The 23,551-nt window shown below is 46.2% G+C and overlaps 1 protein-coding gene across 1 annotated transcript in view; it reads left to right on the top strand.

The window, feature by feature from the left end:
- The window catches only part of TLE2 (TLE family member 2, transcriptional corepressor), a 55,620-nt gene that overhangs the window by 698 nt on the left and 31,371 nt on the right, over positions 1 to 23,551 (top strand). The window contains exon 2 of the mRNA XM_069739488.1: positions 4,009 to 4,081. Coding sequence (XP_069595589.1) covers positions 4,058 to 4,081 — 24 coding nt within the window. The 5' untranslated portion in view covers positions 4,009 to 4,057. The remainder of the gene's footprint in view (positions 1 to 4,008; positions 4,082 to 23,551) is intronic.

Raw genomic sequence — 23,551 nt, 5'->3', positions numbered from 1 at the left:
TGTGTGTGATCCCTACCTTATGTAACAATGCCAGGCTTACTGTGTGTGATCCCTACCTTACGTGACAATGCCAGGCTTACTGTGTGTGATCCCTACCTTACGTGACAATGCCAGGCTTACTGTGTGTGATCCCTACCTTATGTAACAATGCCAGGCTTACTGTGTGTGATCCCTACCTTATGTAACAATGCCAGGCTTACTGTGTGTGATCCCTACCTTATGTAACAATGCCAGGCTTACTGTGTGTGATCCCTACCTTACGTGACAATGCCAGGCTTACTGTGTGTGATCCCTACCTTATGTAACAATGCCAGGCTTACTGTGTGTGATCCCTACCTTGCGTGACAATGCCAGGCTTACTGTGTGCGATCCCTACCTTGCGTGACAATGCCAGGCTTACCGTGTGCGATCCCTACCTTACGTGACAATGCCAGGCTTACTGTGTGTGATCCCTACCTTGCGTGACAATGCCAGGCTTACTGTGTGCGATCCCTACCTTGCGTGACAATGCCAGGCTTACTGTGTGCGATCCCTACCTTGCGTGACAATGCCAGGCTTACCGTGTGCGATCCCTACTTTACGTGACAATGCCAGGCTTACCGTGTGCGATCCCTACCTTACGTGACAATGCCAGGCTTACTGTGTGCGATCCCTACCTTGCGTGACAATGCCAGGCTTACCGTGTGCGATCCCTACCTTACGTGACAATGCCAGGCTTACCGTGTGCGATCCCTACCTTACGTGACAATGCCAGGCTTACCGTGTGCGATCCCTACCTCGTGTGACAATGCCAGGCTTACCATGTGTACCATAAGTGGCGCCTGCTTTACCTGATCCTATTTTACTTACTTATATATGGCACCCGCCTTACTTGTTCCTACTTTACTTATCATACGTGCCTACCTAGCCTGATCCTACTGTACTTATCAGGCTTGTGGAGTCAGTATATAATGGACCGACTCCTAAAATATATAATGCATTGGGTACAGTCACACCATGCAGGATGTGCTGTACATGTTCTCATAGTAATCTGGGAAAGTTCTGAAATGTCCTATAAATGTCTGTTCTGTTCCTGATCTGAAGATCTCAGCTGTTAGGTGAGATGGATCTGTGTTGCACATTATGTACATGCTCAGTAGTGAGGCAGTGCTGTGGGGTCGGAGTGGAGATGAATCCGTGCTGCACCTTATGTACATGCTCAGTAGTGAGGCAGTGTTGTGGGGTCATAGTGGAGATGAATCTGTGTTGCACTTTATGTACAGGCTCAGTAGTGAGGCAGGGCTGTGGGGTCGGAGTGGAGATGAATCTGTGCTGCACTTTATGTACAGGCTCAGTAGTGAGGCAGGGCTGTGGGGTCGGAGTGGAGATGAATCTGTGCTGCACTTTATGTACAGGCTCAGTAGTGAGGCAGTGCTGTGGGGTCGGAGTGGAGATGAATCCGTGCTGCACCTTATGTACATGCTCAGTAGTGAGGCAGTGTTGTGGGGTCATAGTGGAGATGAATCTGTGTTGCACTTTATGTACAGGCTCAGTAGTGAGGCAGGGCTGTGGGGTCGGAGTGGAGATGAATCTGTGCTGCACTTTATGTACAGGCTCAGTAGTGAGGCAGTGCTGTGGGGTCAGAGTGGAGATGAATCTGTGCTGCACTTTATGTACAGGCTCAGTAGTGAGGCAGTGCTGTGGGGTCGGAGTGGAGATGAATCTGTTGCACTTTATGTACAGGCTCAGTAGTGAGGCAGTGCTGTGGGGTCAGAGTGGAGATGAATCTGTGTTGCACTTTATGTACAGGCTCAGTAGTGAGGCAGGGCTGTGGGGTCGGAGTGGAGATGAATCTGTGCTGCACTTTATGTACAGGCTCAGCAGTGAGGCAGTGCTGTGGGGTCAGAGTGGAGATGAATCTGTGCTGTACTTTATGTACAGGCTCAGTAGTGAGGCAGTGCTGTGGGGTCGGAGTGGAGATGAATCTGTGCTGCACTTTATGTACAGGCTCAGTAGTGAGGCAGTGCTGTGGGGTCGGAGTGGAGATGAATCTGTTGCACTTTATGTACAGGCTCAGTAGTGAGGCAGTGCTGTGGGGTTGGAGTGGAGATGAATCTGCTGCACTTTATGTACAGGCTCAGTAGTGAGGCAGGGCTGTGGGGTCGGAGTGGAGATGAATCTGTTGCACTTTATGTACATGCTCAGCAGTGAGGCAGTGCTGTGGGGTCAGAGTGGAGATGAATCTGTGCTGCACTTTATGTACAGGCTCAGTAGTGAGGCAGTGCTGTGGGGTCGGAGTGGAGATGAATCTGTTGCACTTTATGTACATCCTCAGTAGTGAGGCAGTGCTGTGGGGTTGGAGTGGAGATGAATCTGTGCTGCACATTATGTACAGGCTCAGTAGTGAGGCAGGGCTGTGGGGTCGGAGTGGAGATGAATCTGTTGCACTTTATGTACAGGCTCAGTAGTGAGGCAGCGCTGTGGGGTCAGAGTGGAGATGAATCTGTGTTGCACTTTATGTACAGGCTCAGTAGTGAGGCAGGGCTGTGGGGTCAGTGGAGATGAATCTGTGTTGCACTTTATGTACAGGCTCAGTAGTGAGGCAGGGCTGTGGGGTCAGAGTGGAGATGAATCTGTGCTGCACTTTATGTACAGGCTCAGTAGTGAGGCAGTGCTATGGGGTCAGAGTGGAGATGAATCTGTGCTGCACTTTATGTACAGGCTCAGTAGTGAGGTAGTACTGTGGGTTGGGGTTTGGCTTACTGACACCACAGCCATGCTTATTATACATGACACCTGCCTTACCTGGTCCTACTTTGCTTATCATACGTGGGACCCACCTTATGTGGCATTAACTCTTGGATGACCGCTGTTTTCTGTTGAGGGTCAGGTCCTTATTAGCCCATGTGTATACTCAAACAATGATATCAATATAAGCTATTATAGAGCCTCTGTACACCATTTACCTGACCTGTCACCAGGTTCTGTGACCTGCCACATTGGCATAATGATCTTAGGGTACCGTCACACAGTGGCACTTTGATCGCTAGGACGGCACGATCCGTGACGTTCCAGCGATATCGTTACGATCTCGCTGTGTCTGACACGCTACTGCGATCAGGGACCCTGCTGAGAATCGTACGTCGTAGCAGATCGTCTGAAACTTTATTTCGTCGCTGGATCTCCCGCTGACATCGCTGAATCGCAGTGTGTGACGCCGATTCAGCGATGTCTTCACTGGTAACCAGGGTAAACATCGGGTTACTAAGCGCACACTACATACTTACCTTCAGCTGTCTGTCCCCCGGCGCTCTGCTTCTCTGCACTCCTCCTGCATCCTGTGTCAGCACCGGCCAGCCAGAAAGCACAGCGGTGACGTCACCGCTCTGCTTTACGGCTGACCGGCGCTGACAGTGCAGAGGAAAGCACAGCGCCGGAGGACAGACACGGAATGTAAGTATGTAGTGTTTGTTTTTTTACGTTTACGCTGGTAACCAGGGTAAACATCGGGTTACTAAGCGCGGCCCTGCGCTTGGTAACCCGATGTTTACCCTGGTTACCAGGGGACTTCGGGATTGTTGGTCGCTGGAGAGCTGTCTGTGACAGCTCTCCAGCGACCAAACAGCGACGCTGCAGCGATCGACATCGTTGTCGTATCGCTGCAGCGTCGTTTCAGTGTGACGGTAATCTTACATTTTGTAGTAAATTGTCCCTTTTGTGCTTGCCACCATTTGTGCTTGCCACCATCTTGGCTTCTGTGTTCTTGGTCGAACTTCTTCCAACCTCCCACCCTCGAAGCCAGTTCATCAAGACTGGTGATGTTCACGCTAAATTTTTATTAAATATATTATTATTATTAGTAGTAGTAACAGTTGTTGTTGTTGTTTGGGAATGGTAAGTGCTAAGGAGCTGTAACACTGTGTTGAAAAAAAAAAAATATGGGGGCGCTTCCGATGTGCAATGTTTGATGCAGATTGGTTGAGTTGTCTAATTTGCTGTATGTCTCATCTGCTTTCTTTACTTTTGCAGGAGAGGTCCGTATTTTAGTCTGGGACATATCCTACTACCTCCTGTGAAGATGTTTCCACAGAACAGACCACCAGTAAGTTCATTGTGACATAGCGTGGTTATTATGGTGAAGGATGAGTATATTTGCTTCAACTTCCATATCTTGGTTGTATTTTTCCTGTGTAAAGGCCCCTATACTAAAGGTGGTCTCGTAAAGGCCCCCTTAGACTAAAGCTGGCCGAAACAGCTGACCATCTAATATGTATGAGGGGCTCCCGACTTTACCCCTACAGATGTGAGAAGGCCCGGGCAGGCTACATTTAAACACCCAATCCTTTAGTTTTCAGCAGAAATAAGCAGACACCAGAGGTGCACAGAATTCTTCCCTCTCCACGAAACGCATAAATGCTTGGCCGAGCTATGTGTTTGTGGATTGAGATATCCGGAAATAACTCTTGTATATGGGTACCTTATTACATCTCTTGCAAGCATGAGGAACAATGGCTGCATCATCTCTAATCAATATATTGTGTGCAATTTGTTGAGAAACAATATCAAAGTGAACCAAAATCAACCATCTGTCCTAAAATCGTAGTGAAAAGATTGAAATCATGCATACAATTTCAACATGGCAACTCCTAATGTTACTTAGTAGTATGTATGTGGCTAGCTTGTATGCAGTCTTGTCAATGTCTGGGCATGCTCCTGATGGGACACCTCAAGATGGTGTCCTGGAGGATCTCCTGCCACATCTGGATAAGGACATCTGAGTTCCTAGACTTTCTTTGGCACTACTTCGCAGGCTCAGCTTAACTGATGCATAATGTGCCAGTGGTTTCTGATCTGGTTAGCGTGCTCCTACTTTCGTTTATTAAGGTAACGGGGTGCCACTGGTAGACCTAACAACAATTTTGGTGTTCTGTAGCACACTCCTTGGTTATCAGTATGGGTCCTACTACAGGACTTTGGGCTCTACTGCCACCTTCAAGGAGTGTGTTTCTAACAGTTTGAGAAATATACACACCAGTAGTCTACTGGAAGTTATGGTAGAAGACTCTTAATAGTTCTTCTCGCATAAAGGAGCAGATACCGGTCCAGTTGCCCTTCTGGAGCTCGGTCTACCTCATTTCGTATAACTGTCCATGCTCTCTCTGCTTTGTCCTCTTGAGACTGAGCATGGGAACAGATCCAACCTTCTTGTGATTACATGTATGAATGTGCCATCCTGGAGGAGCTGGACTACCTAGGCAACCTGAATGGGCCTGCAGGCATTGCCTCATGTTACAAGTAGGGACAAGGTCTCTAGCAAAATGTAGAACTAGAGAAGAATTGGTCAGGAAGGAGAGAGGAATTGTCTGTGGCCACCAACTGCAAAATAATTTTCTGGGGGCTGTATTGCTTGTCTCTCCAGTGCATATGGTGTCACTTTCATATACACCAAAATCAGCGTATAATATATTTGTGTGTGTTACAATGCAAAGCTCTTTGGGCACAGTAAATCATGTGAGACCAAATAATGATGGCATGCATGGGAAAGGCTGGAGGCCTGATTTTTAGGGCTACAAGTAGGTGGTATAGTGCAAATAGTCTGCTACCAGTTGACTGATGGACATTTCACTTTATAGGCCTGGCTGTGTAGACGCCATGTCTCTATGGGGTGCTTGTATGGTCTTCATGCTGTGCCTTTAATGTGCCACACTGTGTGTGATTAGGGTTTTATGCAGTATGGAGATGTTACATACTTCCCTTGTTTGCTTTGGCATCTTCCTTAATCTTGAAACAAAGTCTTTGTTGTTAGTGATAAGTGTTATCCTGCTTAATAGGACATTTTACTTGTCATGTGGATGTGTTACTCTGCTTCTATTGCAATTTAAAACCATTCTCTTTGGACTCAGTAGCATGGCTACTGAGGGGGCAGAAGGGGCCGGGGCACACCGGGAGACACTGCCACTGGGGGGCCGGGAGCCACTGCCACTTCTTTGAGGCAGAACACGGCACAGAAGGAGAACAGTAAGGCTATGTGCACACGATGTGGATTTTGCTGCGGATCCGCAGCAGTTTCCCATGAGTTTACATTGTAATGTAAACCTATGGGAAACAGAAAACGCTGTGCCCATGCTGCGGAAAAAAACATGCGGAAACGCAGCGGTTTACATTCCGCAGCATGTCACTTCTTTCTGCGGATTCCGCAGCGGTTTTACACCTGCTCCAATGGAAACCGCAGGTGTAAAACCGCAGTGAAATCCGCACACAAACCGCGGTAAATCTGCTGCAAAAACGCAGCGTTTTTGCCCTGCAGATTTAGCAAATCCGCTGCGGAAAAATCCGCAGAGGACCATTCCAAGTATGCACATAGCCTAAAATGCCCGCTCCTGTGTGATTGAGACTCTACACGCTGACTAGCAAAGTGGCCAGTTACAGAGTCTCCCTCCTGCACTGTACAGTGCTGTCTGACCTGAGGAGCTTTTGCCAGGTTGCCATTTTCTCCACTGTGCAATCTGCTGTTGGCTCAGGGCAGGCACGCTGGGTCCTAGTGCTCACCTTGCATTGCACTCAGATACTTCCTGGACCTGCTGCAAACTTCATCGGTAATTAGTATAGTATAGTTATTAAGGTTGAAGGAAGACTATATGTCCATCTAGTTCAACCCATAGCCTAACCTAACATGCCCTAACATGTTGATCCAGAGGAAGGCAAAAAAAACCCATGTGCAAAGAGTAAGCTCCACATTGGGGAAAAAAATTCCTTCCCGACTCCACATACGGCAATCAGACTAGTTCCCTGGATCAACGCCCTATCAAGGAATCTAGTGTATATACCCTGTAAGTGGAATAAAATGTGTTAGGCTAGGGTCACATTGCGTTAGTGCAATCCGTTTAGCGCTAAACGGATTGCACTAACGCAATGTTTTCTATGGGGCTGCGGTCGGGGTCGCGGTAACGTCCCCGCTCTCGCTGATCCCCGATCTGCGAGAGCTGGGAACGGACCGCGGGCGCGCCTCGGACGCTGCTTGCAGCATCCGCGGCGCGCCAGGAAACACCGGCGCGTTCCCATTGCCTTCAATGGGCGCGTTAACGGACGCGTTGCACGGCGTTAATTTCGCCGTGCAACGCTGTCCGTTAAACGCGGTCCCATAACGCAATGGGAACCCAGCCTTAGATTGATAGGCATGTCATGGTCACTGTGGGGTGAATGTGAGAGGATGGGGGTTATGTGGTGAAGGAGGACAGGGCACTGGGGGTTGAATGTGAGAGGATGGGGGTATTGTGGGGGAGGGGCGAGAGGGTACTAGAGGGTGAATGTGAGAGGATTGGGGTATTGTGGGGAGGGGCGACGGGGCACTGGGGGTAGAATGTGAGAGGATGGTATTTATGTGGGGGAGGTGTTACAGGGCACTCTGGGGCTGATTATACTGTTTTGTTATGAGATTATATGCACTCCATCACATGTAATAGTTACTGTCTGGGATGGGGAGGTCGGGGGCTTTTTATACTTACCAGCTGGGTCTTGCGCTTAAAGCACCACTCCAGCGGTAAAAAAAACCTGTTAGAGTGGTGCTTTAATAATCTACTATATAATTGTCTAAGGGTCACTTCCGTCTTTTTGTCTTTCCTTCTGTGTGTCACGGAAATCCCAATTCGCTGATTGGTCGTGGCTGTTTTGCCGCGACCAATCAGCGACGGGCACAGTCCGGCGGCAAAATGGCCGCTACCTTACTCCCCGCAGTCAGTGCCCGCTCCTTCTCCCCTCCAGTCAGTGCTCACACAGGGTTAATGGCAGCATTAATGGACCGCGTTATGCCGCGGTGTAACGCACTCCGTTAACGCTGCTATTAACCCTGTGTGACCAACTTTTTACTATTGATGCTGCCTATGCAGCATCAATAGTAAAAAGATCTAATGTTAAAAATAATAATAAAAAAAAATAAAAAAATCGTTATATACTCACCGTCCGGATCCAGCCTAGGCCTTTCCCGCTCCTCGCGACGCTCTGGTCCATGCATTGCGGTCTCGCGAGACCGTTATGTCATCATCTCGCGGGACCGCAATGCACTCGTGGGAGCGACGGGAACAGTCCGGCCGCTCCCTACTCCCCTGCACTCAGTACCCCCTCTATACCAATCGGCGACATTGGCGCAGGACTTAAATCACGCTTCACTGATTGGTTGCGCCCAATCAGCATAGCGCGGGATTTAAATCACGGTTCGCTGATAGGTCGCGCCAGCTGGGTGCGAGCAATCAATCAGCGACATTGGTCGTTGCTGCGGGATTAAAATCCCGCGCCAATCAGCGACGGGCACAGTCCGGCGGCAAAATGGCCGCTCCATACTCCCCTCCAGTCAGCGCTCACACAGGGTTAATGGCAGCGTTAACGGACCGCGTTATGCCGCAGTGTAACGCACTCCGTTAATGCTGCTATTAACACTGTGTGGCCAACTTTTTACTATTGATGCTGCCTACGTAGTATATAACACAGCCCACATAGTATATACAGTGGGGCAAAAAAGTATTTAGTCAGTCAGCAATAGTGCAAGTTCCACCACTTAAAAAGATGAGAGGCGTCTGTAATTTACATCATAGGTAGACCTCAACTATGGGAGACAAACTGAGAAAAAAAAATCCAGAAAATCACATTGTCTGTTTTTTTAACATTTTATTTGCATATTATGGTGGAAAATAAGTATTTGGTCAGAAACAAACAATCAAGATTTCTGGCTCTCACAGACCTGTAACTTCTTCTTTAAGGCCGGCTTCACACTTGCGAGTTTTACGGACGTAAGAGCGCAGAAACTACGTCCGTAAAACTCGCAAAAAATACGGCACAATTATTCTCTATGCCCCTGCTCCTATCTGCCGTATTTTACTGATCAGTATTATACGGCTTTCTACGGCCGTACAAAATCGCAGCATGCTGCGTTTGTCACCGTACTGCGCAAGAAATACGCCAATGAAAGTCTATGGAAGCGTGAAAAATACGGATTTCACACGGACAAGCAGTGTGACTTGCGAGAAATACGCAGCGCTGTTAGAGAGAAAAGCCGGTAATTCAGTGCGGTGTACAGTAAAATCACACTGACAGCTTACAGTCCAATAGGTAGAATAAATGTGTACACATAGAATAGATATATATATATATATATATATATATATATATATATATATATATATATATATATATATATATATATATATATATATATATAATGTGTCAGTGAGACACATATATGTATATATATTAATATTTATTCCAGCGCTATACAGCTTGAAAGCCAGTAATTCAATTACCGGCTTTTTCTTTCTCCTTCCTAAAACCCGACATGATTTGAGACATGGTTTACATACAGTAAACCATGTCTTCTCTCCATTTTTTTTGCAGATTCCACACTACTAATGTCAGTAGTGTGTATCTGCAAAATTTGGCCGTTCTAGCTCTTAAAATAAAGGGTTAAATGGCGGAAAAAATTGGCGTGGGCTCCCGCGCAATTTTCTCCGCCAGAGTAGTAAAGCCAGTGACTGAGGGCAGATATTAATAGCCTGGAGAGGGTCCATGGTTATTGGCCCCCTCCTGGCTAAAAATATCTGCCCCCAGCCACCCCAGAAAAGGCACATCTGGAAGATGCGCCTATTCTGGCACTTGGCCACTCTCTTCCCATTCCCGTGTAGCGGTGGGATATGGGGTAATGAAGGGTTAATGCCACCTTGCTATTGTAAGGTGACATTAAGCCTAATTAATAATGGAGAGGCGTCAATTATGACACCTATCCATTATTAATCCAATTGAATGAAAGGGTTAAATAAAACACAAACACATTATTTAAAATTATTTTAATGAAATAAAAACAATGGTTGTTGGAGTATTTTATTCTACGCCCAATCCAATCACTGAAGACCCTCGTTCTGTGAAAGAAAAAACATAATAAACCAACAATATACTTACCCTCCGCAGATCTGTAACGTCCAACGATGTAAATCCTTCTGAAGGGGTTAAAACATTTTGCAGCAAGGAGCTTTGCTAATGCAGGCTGCTCCTCGCTGCAAAACCCCGGGGAATGAGTCTAAATATAGATCAATGAGCTATATTTAGCTTCATTTGCGGTGAGGCGCCCTCTGCTGGATGTTCATAGATCGTGGGAACTTGCCTAGAAAGCCTGGGAGCTTTCTAGGAAATTTGCCAGACGTGTCCCACTGCTTAAGCCAGTACATGTCCGGGCCCATCTGAAGTTTACTAAAGAGCATTTGGATGATCCAGAGGAGTTTTGGGAGAATGTCCTATGGTCTGATGAAACCAAACTGGAACTGTTTGGTAGAAACACAACTTGTCGTGTTTGGAGGAAAAAGAATACTGAGTTGCATCCATCAAACACCATACCTACTGTAAAGCATGGTGGTGGAAACATCATGCTTTGGGGCTGTTTCTCTGCAAAGGGGCCAGGACGACTGATCCGGGTACATGAAAGAATGAATGGGGCCATGCATCGTGAGATTTTGAGTGCAAATCTCCTTCCATCAGCAAGGGCATTGAAGATGAAACGTGGCTGGGTCTTTCAACATGACAATGATCCAAAGCACACCGCCAGGGCAACGAAGGAGTGGCTTCGTAAGAAGCATTTCAAGGTCCTGGAGTGGTCTAGCCAGTCTCCAGATCTCAACCCTATAGAAAACCTTTGGAGGGAGTTGAAAGTCCGTGTTGCCAAGCGAAAAGCCAAAAACATTACTGCTCTAGAGGAGATCTGCATGGAGGAATGGGCCAACATACCAACAACAGTGTGTGGCAACCTTGTGAAGACTTACAGAAAACGTTTGACCTCTGTCATTGCCAACAAAGGATATATTATAAAGTATTGAGATGAAATTTTGTTTCTGACCAAATACTTATTTTCCACCATAATATGCAAATAAAATGTTAAAAAAACAGACAATGTGATTTTCTGGATTTTTTTTTCTCAGTTTGTCTCCCATAGTTGAGGTCTACCTATGATGTAAATTACAGACGCCTCTCATCTTTTTAAGTGGTGGAACTTGCACTATTGCTGACTGACTAAATACTTTTTTGCCCCACTGTAGCAATGTGGGCACCATATCTCTGTTAAAAAAAAAATTAAAATAGAAAATCTACTATATAATTGTCTAAGGGTCACTTCCGTCTTTCTGTCTGTCCTTCTGTCTTTCTGTCACGGATATTCATTGGTCGCGGCCTCATGGAATCCAAGTCGCTGATTGGTCATGGCAAAATGCCCACGACCATTGCCACGACCAATCAGCGACAGGCGCAGTCCGGCGGCAACATGGCCGCTCCTTCCTCCCCGCAGTCAGTACCCGCTCCGTACTCCCCTCCAGTCAGCGCTCACACAGGGTTAATGGCAGCGCTAATGGACCGCGGTGTAACGCACCGCTGCTATTAACCCTGTGTGGCCAACTTTTTTACTATTGATGCTGCCTATGTAGCATCAATAGTAAAAAGATCTAATGTTATAAATAATAAAAAAAAAATCATCATATACTCGCCTTCCGGCGCCTTTCCCGCTCCTCGCAATGCTCCGGTAACCACTCCATGCATTGTGATCTCGCGAGATGATGATGTAGTGGTTTCGCGAGACCACTACGTCATCATCTCGCGAGACCGCAATGCACTCTTGAGACCGGAGCGCACGAGGAGTGTCGGTAACCGCTTCCTGGATCCAGGGGCCAACGGAAGGTGAGTATATAACTATTTTTTATTTTAATTCTTTTTATTTTTTTTAACAGGGATATGATGCCCACATTGCTATATACAATGTGTGCTGCGCAATGTGCTGCGCAATGTACTGCGTGGGCTGTGCAATACACTACGCATACATATTATAGAATACCCGATGCGTTAGAATCGGGTTACCATCTAGTAGTTATATAGTCGGCCCCCGTGATCCAGCTGAGGCCTTTCCCGCTCCACGTGACGCTCTGGTGACCGGTCCGTGCATTGCGGTCTCGCGAGATGATGACGTAGTGGACTCGCGAGACCGCAATGCACTCTTGGGACCGGAGCGTCGCGAGGAGCATCGGTAAACGCCTCGGCTGGATCCGGAGGAGGATGAGTATATAACTATTTTTTTATATATAACTATTTTTTATTTTAATTCTTTTTTTAACAGGGATATGGTGCTCACATTGCTATATACTATGTGGGCTGTGCTATATTTCTCTGCTATATTTCTCTGCTGTATCTGTGCATCATGAATCGTGGTATGTGTTAGAGGGGGGCCCACTGAGACTCTTTGGCCTGGGGCCCTCAAAAACCTGGAGCAGGCCCTCACTTCACTGATTGTTCGCGGCCGGGAGTGACCAATCAGCGACAGTCACAGTCCGCCCGCGAATTGGTGTGGAATTTGAACCACGCTTCGCTAATTGGTCGTGGCCGGCCGGCCGGCCAGCCAAATCCTTTGTATAAATTGCATTATTCTGAAAACTTCATAAATAAACTACATACATATTCTAGAATACCCGATGCATTAGAATCGGGCCACCATCTAGTTTAATAATAAGCAGACTGCCAAATCGTAACAGGGTGTGCCTGCTGTCATGAGCCCCCAATATCACTGATGTTATCAGGCGGTCATGCGACCACATGTTTGCGATGTGCATGTCTCGACTAGAAAGGTTTGGTTTCTCTCAATAGAAGAGAATTGAGAGAAGCCAAAAGTCATCACATGACTGCTTGCTGACATCAGCGATGCTGGGGCCATTGTTACTGTTCATGGGGGGACTCAGGGAGGTGGGGGGGGACATTATTAAATGTCAAGTGGGCACTTAAGAAGCATTGTTTATACGGGCACCAGTAGCAAACCTACCGGGTAGTAGAGGGTGCTGAACAGGCTGTCAATCAGGGTCAGGGGTGCAGTTACAGCTGCCAATCTCTATACACAGAGCTGTGACAAACCATGCCAGCCCCGCCCCCACGACTGGAAGAGTGAGGATGCCAGGAGGAAAAAAGTTCATTTCCTCCTGGCAGTGTGACTCTCATTTCGGATGCTGCATGGTGTCAGAACGCTATTGACTATTATAATTTGTTTTTGGGGAACAGTGGTGACATCATTCAATGTATAGGGGAACTCTAATGGACATGATACTGTGTGTACGGGAGCTGTGGACCTACCATACTGTGGATAGCTGCGAGGGGCATTATACGGTTTACTAGATGGTGGCCCAATTAAAACGCATCGGGTATTCTAGAATATGCATGTCCACGTAGTATATTGCCCAGCCCACGTAGTATATTGCACAGCCCGCGAAGTATATAGCAATGTGGGCATCATATCCCTGTTAAAAAAAAAAAGAATTAAAATAAAATAGATATATACTCACCTTCCGTTGGCCCCTGGATCCAGGAAGCGTTTACCGACGCTCCTCGCGTTCTCCGGTCTCGAGTGCATTGCGGTCTCGCGAGATGATGACGTAGCGGTCTCGTGAGACCGCGACGTCATCATCTCGCGAGATCGCAATGCATGGACCGTTCACTGGAGCGTCGCGAGGAGCTGGAAAGGCGCCGGAAGGTGAGCATATGATGATTTTTTATTTTTAACATTAGATCTTTTTACTATTGATGCTGCATAGGCTGCATCAATAGTAAAAAAGTTGGTCACACAAGGTTAATAGCAGCGTTAATGGAGTGCGTTACACCGCGGCATAAAGCGGTCCATTAGCGCTGCCATTAACCCTGTGTGAGCGCTGACTGGAGGGGAGTACGGAGCGGGCACTGACTGCGGGGAAAAAGGAGCGGCCATGTTGCCGCCGGACTGCGCCCGTCGCTGATTGGTCGTGGCAAAACGCCCACGACCATTGCCAGTCAGCGACTTGGATTCCATGACAGACAGAGGCCGCGACCAATGAATATCCGTGACAGGACAGACAGAAAGATGGAAGTAACCCTTAGACAATTATATAGAAGATAAGGGAGCGGTTGGCTCATTATACTGTGTAGGGGAACTGTGGGGGACATTATACAGTATGTACGGGAGCTGTGGGCCCACCATACTATGTATAAGGGAGCTGTGTAAAGGCATTATACTTCGCATAGGGGAGCTGTTTGGGGGGGGGGTTATACTGTATATAGGAGAGCATTATAGTTTCTATAGTGGAGCTCTGTCAGGATAAGACTGTATAAGGGAGCAGTGGGCTCATCATACTGTGTATAGGGGAGCAGTGGGGACATCATACAGTGTATAGGGGAGCAGTTGGATCTTTATACTGTGTATGGTGGAGTAGTGGGGACATCATACAGTGTATAGGGAGGCAATGGGATCATACTGTGTATAGGGGAGCAGTGGGGACATCATACAGTGTATAGGGGAGCAGTTGGATCTTTATACTGTGTATGGTGGAGTAGTGGGGACATCATACAGTGTATAGGGAGGCAATGGGATCATACTGTGTATAGGGGAGCAGTGGGGACATCATACAGTGTATAGGGGAGCAGTGGGATCTTTATACTGTGTATAGGGGAGCGGGGACATCATACAGTGTATAGGGGAGCAGTGGGATCTTTATACTGTGTATAGGGGAGCGGGGACATCATACAGTGTATAGGGGAGCAGTGGGATCTTTATACTGTGTATAGGGGAGCGGGGACATCATACAGTGTATAGGGGAGCAGTGGGATCATCATACTGTGTATAGTTGAGCTGTACATGGAGGCTACTCAGGGGAAATTATTAAATGTTAAGTGGGCACTCAGAGTATTGTGACCATCAAAGTTGCATATGGGGTATTATTACTTTTTAGGGACAATGTGGAGGGCACTAGCACAGGGCATTAGACTACTTCCACACATCAGGTTTTTTGTTTCAGGCACAATCTGGCAAGTTTATAAAAAGAAAAAAAAAAAAAAACTGATCCTTTTTGTTTGTTTTTTTTTTGCACCGGATCTTTTTTTTCTCATAGAGTTGCATTAGTGCCGGATTGCGCCTGATGGCCAGACGTTTCATCTGTTGTTTTCCTGATCCGTTCAAATAGTCGTTTCCGGTGGACGGAGAAAACGTCCAGATGAAAGTTTTTTTTCTTTGTGTGGCAAAAAAAGCGCACAGCGACGGAGCCGGCCAAAAACGTGTGAAACAGACATGTGAAAAGATGAATCCGGCCTCCGATTCTGGTTTTCCAAGCATTTTCCATTGAATTCATGCATTTCCTTTCTGAGATGTCTCCCTCTCCCAAGAAGTCAATTAAGGGTATGTGCACACGTTGCAGATTTGACTGTGGAATTTTCTGTGCAGATTCTGCATCTCTTGGCAGAAAACGCAGGTCAGAATCTGCGCCTTTTTTTGGTATGTACACACGTTGCAGATTTTTGTGCAGATTTCTTCCTTTTTTTACCCATGCAGATTTCTATTATGGAATGGGTGCAGAAACGCAGCAGATCTGCACAAAGAAGTGACATGGTCCTTTTTTTTGAATCTGCTGTGTTTTCCGTGCACATTTTTCCCACCATTAGCACAGCATTTTCTTTTTGCCATTGATTTACATTGTACTGTAAATCACTTGCGGATATGCAGCGTTTCTGCGCGGGAAAAAAAGCTGCAGTTCTGCAGGAAATCCGCAACATGTGCACATACCCTAAACGCCATACTAAAAATAAAAACCGGATCTGGCTGAAAACGGATCCGTTGCATCAGTTTTTCCACTATTTCCAACGGATTCGTTTTTTTAAACATTAGCCGGATTCTGCCTGAAACAAAAAACCCTGATGTGTGAAAGTAGCTTTAGTATCTTCTAATGGTGAATTTTACTATCTAGAAGAGAGCAGAAAGGAATCATTATTACTATGTAAAGGGCACAGTGGTGGCAATATTTTGTTGGGCAGTAAGCGGAGCCATTATTGTACCTCACAGCAGGTGCTGTAGGACACGTGGCAGCAGCGGCTCAGTATTGGGGTATCGGGTGCTGTAGGACACATATGGCAGCAGCGGCTCAGTATTGGGGTATCAGGTGCTGTAAGACACGTGGCAGCAGCGGCTCAGTATTGGGGTATCAGGTGCTGTAGGACACATATGGCAGCAGCGGCTCAGTATTGGGGTATCAGGTGCTGTAGGACACATATGGCAGCGGCGGCTCAGTATTGGGGTTTCAGGTGCTGTAGGACACATGGCAGCGGCGGCTCAGTATTGGGTTATCAGGTGCAGTAATAGGGACACATATGGCAGCAGCGGCGGCTCAGTATTGGGGTATCAGGTGCAGTAATAGGGACACATATGGCAGCAGCGGCTCAGTATTGGGGTATCAGGTGCAGTAATAGAGACACATACGGCACCAGCGGCTCAGTATTGGGGTATCAGGTGCAGTAATAGGGGCACATATGGCAGCAGCGGCTCAGTATTGGGGTATCAGGTGCAGTAATAGGGACACATATGGCAGCAGCGGCTCAGTATTGGGGTATCAGGTGCAGTAATAGGGACACATATGGCAGCAGCGGCTCAGTATTGGGGTATCAGGTGCAGTAATAGGGGCACATATGGCAGCAGCGGCTCAGTATTGGGGTATCAGGTGCAGTAATAGGGACACATATGGCAGCAGCGGCTCAGTATTGGGGTATCAGGTGCAGTAATAGGGACACATAGGGCAGCAGCGGCTCAGTATTGGGGTATCAGGTGCTGTAGGACACATATGGCAGCGGCTCAGTATTGGGGTATCAGGTGCTGTAGGACACATATGGCAGCGGCTCAGTATTGGGGTATCGGGTGCTGTAGGACACATATGGCAGCAGCGGCTCAGTATTGGGGTATCAGGTGCTGTAAGACACGTGGCAGCAGCGGCTCAGTATTGGGGTATCGGGTGCTGTAGGACACATATGGCAGCAGCGGCTCAGTATTGGGGTATCGGGTGCTGTAGGACACATATGGCAGCGGCGGCTCAGTATTGGGGTTTCAGGTGCTGTAGGACACATGGCAGCGGCGGCTCAGTATTGGGTTATCAGGTGCAGTAATAGGGACACATATGGCAGCGGCGGCTCAGTATTGGGGTATCAGGTGCTGTAGGACACATATGGCAGCGGCTCAGTATTGGGGTATCGGGTGCTGTAGGACAAGTGGCAACAGCGGCTCAGTATTGGGTGCTGTAGGACACATATGGCAGCGGCTCAGTATTGGGGTATCAGGTGCTGTAGGACACATATGGCAGCGGCTCAGTATTGGGGTATCAGGTGCTATAGGACACGTGGCAACAGCGGCTCAGTATTGGGGTATCAGGTGCTGTAGGACACATATGGCAGCGGCTCAGTATTGGGGTATCAGGTGCTGTAGGACACGTGGCAACAGCGGCTCAGTATTGGGGTATCAGGTGCTGTAGGACACATATGGCAGCGGCTCAGTATTGGGGTATCAGCAGGATGAGTAGTTTGCACAAGTTGTGGATAGATATGGATGGTGCTGGAAATGTGAGAAGTCAGATATGTCGTTGTTGTAATCTCTTCAGACGAGTCCTGGGTAAGGTTGTCATGTCAGACTGGGCCAGATGGAAAAGATGAGCTAAGTGGACGACTCCATAAGAAGGAACATCGGCTGAAAGTAACCATCTAAAACTGTACTGTGATCTCTGTAGTCGGCAGGACTGGTATCCACCACTATATGGTCCCCATATAATATTAGTGTTCGTTTTTGTATATAGACTTATTTTCTTGTCTGCAGAATGTTCTGCCATGCTGAATGCTCTTGGACATAAGTTTGTTATTTTGATCATGGAACTAATGGTACGGCCATTTCTCCAATGTGACCCAAGAGCCGTTTTTCAACACTATAATGCCAGGTCTAAATATGCTACTATGGCCTGAAGTCTCTGGACTTGCCTCCCATTGAGCACAAAATCTGAGACGTCATTGGCTGGCAATTGCAAAGGGGAGCAGCCAGCAGCGGATCTTGATGATTTTTTTGCCCAAGTGCATTCAGCGTGGCAGAACGTTCTTCGGACAACCATTAGTAACCTCATCGATGGCATCCATGGCTTGTAAGTATGTGTATTTCTGTATGGTGCTCATACTCAACACTGAATAAATCGAGATAAAGTTTGTTTCCATTTTTTTTAAAATATTTACATGTCATTAACAAGCCACACTTGCGAGTGCAATGCGAGAAACTCGGGAGCGTGCGCCTCCAAAGAAATACATTACACCGCTGCCACACTCGTCCCTATAGGACTGCCCAGCACTGCTCCCTGCTTTGCACTATTGGCAATGACCTGAATGGCGTAGAGCATGCGCCCCTGTTACATTCTAGAGGGCATAAAAGCTCCCAATTCTGCCAATCAGTGTGAGTTCCAGTGCTCATGCTCCACCAATCAGGTTATTTCCTAATATCTTATTTTCATTGGATAATCCATTTATGACAGTTTTGTTTTTCTGCATGTTAAATGTGTTTCATTTATTGTTTGCATTTTCACATTTCAAAATCAATTGTTTGACATGATCATATAATTTAGAATTTCAGAAAGCATTAAAACAGTACTAAAACACATTACTGAGGGGGAAAGCACGCATAATTGCAATTTTTGCACCTCTCCCACACCCCCCTCGCCAAATGAAGTCAAATAAGTGTGCGTGAAAATCCATGGTATGTAAAAACCTTCAGGCCATAGTAATTCTGTACTTCTTGTAATGGTTGTTCAGGGTCTTTGCAGATGACGGTGAGTGTGAGGAATGAAAAGTTGGAGTTTTAGGTTTTCAGATTGTTTTGAAACCTTAACCATGTCTGTGATGGCTGCCAGATGAATACTGGCAGGGGTTCGTGGAAAATCCAGTTATGGAGAACCTTTCGTATTCTGTGGCGTACAGTAGTAAAAGCGGCCCGTGTCTTGAACCTGCGGTTTTCTTGCATTAAATATTTCCATACTTTGTTTTAGCAGTCATTAGCGCGGATACCTTATGTCTAACCTGTTATCAAATTCGTTAGGCTCTGAGCACAGTATTAGCCTTTTATCCCTTGTATACCTCTTTTCTACAAAAGTATTTTTTTTTCTTCTCCATTTCCCTACTTCCTTTCCTATACTCATGAGGCTAAAAGGGACTCTTAGTTGACCGGTGTATGGGGAAATCTGGATACATGTGACTTGTAGGCTGTGCGCTCTTCCCAGGGAATGCAGAAAATGTAGTGTTCATTTCCAAAGTACACTCACCCTTAGGCCATCGTCACACTACCGTAGAATACGGGTGAGTATTATGTGAGAAAACATCGCATAGCACTTGGCCCAGTGTTTATTCTATTGCATTTTGCAGAGAGAAATAAGTATTTGATCCCCTACCAACCATTAAGGCTATGTGCACACGTACAATGGACCACTGCGGATTTTTCCGCAGCAGATTTGATAAATCGGCAGTGGAAAACCGTTGCGGGTTTTTACTGCGGATTTTTTGCGGATTCTACTGCGGATTCCGCTGCGGTTTTCCATCTGCAGTTTTCTATTGGAGCAGATGGAAAACTGCTGTGGATTCTGCACAAAGAATTAACATGTTGCGGAAAATAATCCGCTGCGTTTCCGCGTGGCTTTTTCCGCAGCATGGGCACAGCGTTTTTGGTTTCCCATAGGTTTACATTGTACTGTAAACTCATGGGAAACTGCTGCGGATCCGCAGCTGCGGAAGTGCTGCGGATCCGCAGCAAAATCCGCATCGTGTGCACATAGCCTAAGAGTCCTGGCTCCTACAGGCCAGTTAGACGCTCCTAATCAACTCGTTACCTGCACTAAAGACTTCTGTCTTACATGGTCACCTTTATAAAAGACTCCTGTCCACAGACTTAATTAATCAGTCAGACTCTAACCTCTGCAATGTGGGCAAGACCTAAAAGCTTTATAAGGATGTCAGGGACAAGATCATAGACCTGCACAAAGCTGGAATGGGCTACAAAACCCAGATGCTGGATGAGGAGACAACAGTTGGTGCAATAGTAAGAAAATGGAAGAAATACAAAATGTCTCTGTCGACATCGATCTGGGGCACCATGCAAAATCTCACCTCGTGGGGTATCGTTGATTATGAGGAAGGTGAGAGATCAGCCTAAAACTATGACGGGGGAACTTGATCAACTCAAGGCAGCTGGGACTACAGTCACCAAGAAAACCATTGACAACACGTTACGCCGTAAAGTTTTAAAATCCTACAGTGCCCGTAAGGTCCCGCTGCTCAAGAAGGCACATGTGCAGGCCAGTCTGAAGTTTTCCAATGAACACCTGGATGATTCTGTGAGTGATTGGGAGAAGGTGCTGTGGTCAGGTGATATTAAAATTGAGGTCTTTGGCATTAACTCAACTCGCCGTGTTTGGAGGAAGAGAAATGTTGCCTATGACCCAAAGTACACCGTCCCCACTGTCAAACATGGAGGTGGAAACATGTTTTGGGGATGTTTCACTGCTAAGAGCACAGGACTACTTCACCACATCAGTGGGAGAATGGATGAAGCCATGTACCATGAAATCCTGAGTGATAACCTCCTTCCCTCTGCCAGAACATTAAAAATGGGTCGTGGCTGGGTCTTCCAGCAAGACAATAACCCAAAACATTCAGCCAAAGCAACAAAGGAGTGGCTCATAAAGAAGCCTATTAAGGTCATGGAGTGGCCTAGCCAGTCTCCAGACCTTAATCCCATAGAAAACTTATGGAGGAAATTGAAGCTCCGAGTTGCCAAGCGACAGCCTCAGTCATAATGATTTAGAGATGATCTGCAAAGAGAAGTGGACCAAAATTCCTCATGACATATGCGCAAACCTCATCATTAACTACAAAAAACGTCTGACTCCTGTGCTTGCCAACAAGGGTTTTGCCACCAAGTATTAAGTTTTGTTTGCCAGAGGAATCAAATACTTATTTCTCATTGTATAAAATATATAAATGTATTTGCAGTGTGATTTTTCTGGATTTTATTTCTATTTTATCTCTCAATGTTAAAATTAGCCTACCCTTAAAATTATAGACTGTTCATGTCTTTCAGTGGGCAAACTTAAAAAAATCAGCAAGGGATCAAATACTTATTTCCCCACTGTATATTACATATAAGAAAAGCGGTCAATTAATTTGCTGTGTACAGTAATGTGTGTGACAGGTTAGAATAGGTATATACACCTAGAATATATAGATGTCAGTGACAAATACTATTAGTACAGTGTGTGTGTGTACAGCTTACTGTACGTGTATTTAATAAAAGATTATTTTTCAAAAAAAAAAATGGCATGCGCTCCCACCCAATTTTTGGAACCAGCAGAGGGAAAGCCGACTGCTGGGGGCAGATGTTTATATCCTTGGAAAGGGGTAATACCCATAGAGCTTCCCAAGCTATTAATATCTGCTCACAACTGTATACTTAGCCTTTTTGGCTATTAAAATGGGGGACCCTTAAAAAAAGAAAAAAGCTCCCCCTTTAATTAATAACCAGCAAAGGCTATGCACAGCTGCGGGCTGATATTAATAGCCTAGGAAGGGGCCATGGATACTGCACCCCTCCTCCTCCCCCGATGCTTCTCATGCTAAAAACATCAGCTCTCATCCGCCCCAGAAAAGGCTTCTCTCTAAGATGCAACAATTCTGGCACTTAGGCCGGGGACACACACAACGTATAAAAAAACGGTCCGTTTTTGACGGACGAGAATCGCACAAATGTTACCAAAACAATGATCCGTGTGCAGTGCGAGGATGCGATTTTCTCGCATTAAATGATCCGTGTGACATCCGTATGGCATCCGTATGGTGAGATTTTCTCACACACTTGCAAAATGAGCAAATAATGGCTGAGCCATTCCTGTCACCTGCCCAATGCCTGAGAATTTCTCGCAAGTCACACTGATGGTCCGTGTGCTGTGCTATTTTTTCTCACCCCCATAGACTTTCATTGGCGATTCTCGGCCGAGAAACGCTGACAATCGCAGCATGCTGCGATTTCACTCGGATCCTGAATACGGCCGAGAAAATATCGGATGATGGGAGCTGCCCCATTGATTAACATTGGGACGAGTGCTATGCGATTTTTTTTTTTTTTTTTTTTTATCGCCTTGCACTCGTCCGTATTACGGTCTAGTGTGACCCCGGCCTTAGCCTCGCTCTTTCCATTTGCCCTGTAGCGGTGGCAAGTGGGGTGATAGTTGGGGGGTTGATGTCACCTTTGTATTGTCAGGTGACATCAAGCCCCGACGTTGGTAATGGAGAGGCGTCAATAAGACACCCCCATTACTAACCCCATAGTCATGTTGTATAAAAAACAGACACCCTAGATAAAGTCCTTTAATTGAAAGAATAACAGACTCCCTTAATAATCTTAATTAAACCATACTTGTGACATCGCCAATTCCCCCCGATGCCCTTGTCATCTGCAAAAGAGTTAAAAAAAAAAAAAAAAAATTCCTCACCTTTCCACAGAGATGCTAATCCATTTGTCCCAGGACGGGTCTAGCTCTGCTACATCTAGATGGCAGGCTACATAATGCGCCCATACAGCCTGTCATTCAGCAGAGAGACTGAGCAGAGTGTGCTCAGTGTCTGTCTGTGAACTCCTATTACCTGTCTGAGGACACCGTGAGCGTGATAACTCTCTTCACCTTTCTGACGTCAGTGCGAGTGACGTGGGAAAATTTCCCATGGCGCTGACGTCTATAGGCGAAGGGAGTTTATTGGCTGTGAACTCACAGGACCTGTCTGACGGCTATATATTATAAAGTGTGTGTGTTTTGACAAATATTTCCTTAGAAAACGATGTGTAAATGACAGAGAATTGCTGTATGTAAAAGCTCATGTTAAAATCGCACTGCATTCGAATGTAAATCGGATTGTACTCGCATGACACTCGTGCGACTCTTAGCAGGGAGTCTCAGAACGATTTTACGTTTAGTGTGACTCCGGCCTAAGGCTGACTAAAACAAGCATATTTTTTGTGCCATGTGGTCTCCACGTAATGTGGAATTGCACATAGCCATTTTTATCCTCAGTGACGGGCAGCTCACACACTCGTCTACACTCAGCTGCTCACGCGCACACTGACTAACACTGGTCAGTGCGCTGTCTGTTTGCACTAATCGCGCACATGACCTGAATGTTTGCGGTTAGTTACAGCCTTATACAGTAGCGCATTTCACTGGATTTCCACAAGGAAGCCATACATATATGATAGATGTTCAACACGCACATTGGAGAAGTCCACATCTGTCAATCCTACTAAAGCATGCGGTCCGACCAGTCCGGCTCCCACCGTCATACTCCGCCTTGTGCATGTGGCCTGGACAGAGGCACCTAGGGCTGGCTCGTCAGCTGCATCTTGTGCACATGCATAAATCACTCCAGGGTAGACTGGAGAACATTGGCTCAAATTTTTCAACTTTTTAAAAAGTTCACAATTGGTGAATCAGCCGAAAAAATTTGGATACGCCACAATGGCATTTTTCTTTAGTTTTGGGTCTGCCTTTCTTACTAGCATTCTTCTGATTTATTTATTTTGTTTATCCAAGTGTTTTTTTTTTGTTTTTCAAATTGGTGCGAGTAGGCTTTTTTTTATATATATATATATATATATATATATATATATATATATATATATATATATATATATATATATATATATATATATATATAT

Source organism: Ranitomeya imitator, chromosome 1 (genome assembly GCF_032444005.1).
Source record: "Ranitomeya imitator isolate aRanImi1 chromosome 1, aRanImi1.pri, whole genome shotgun sequence".
Taxonomy (NCBI): domain Eukaryota; kingdom Metazoa; phylum Chordata; class Amphibia; order Anura; family Dendrobatidae; genus Ranitomeya; species Ranitomeya imitator.
The sequence above is the reverse complement of the archived record's forward strand: the minus strand, read 5'-3'. Positions and strand labels throughout refer to the sequence as shown.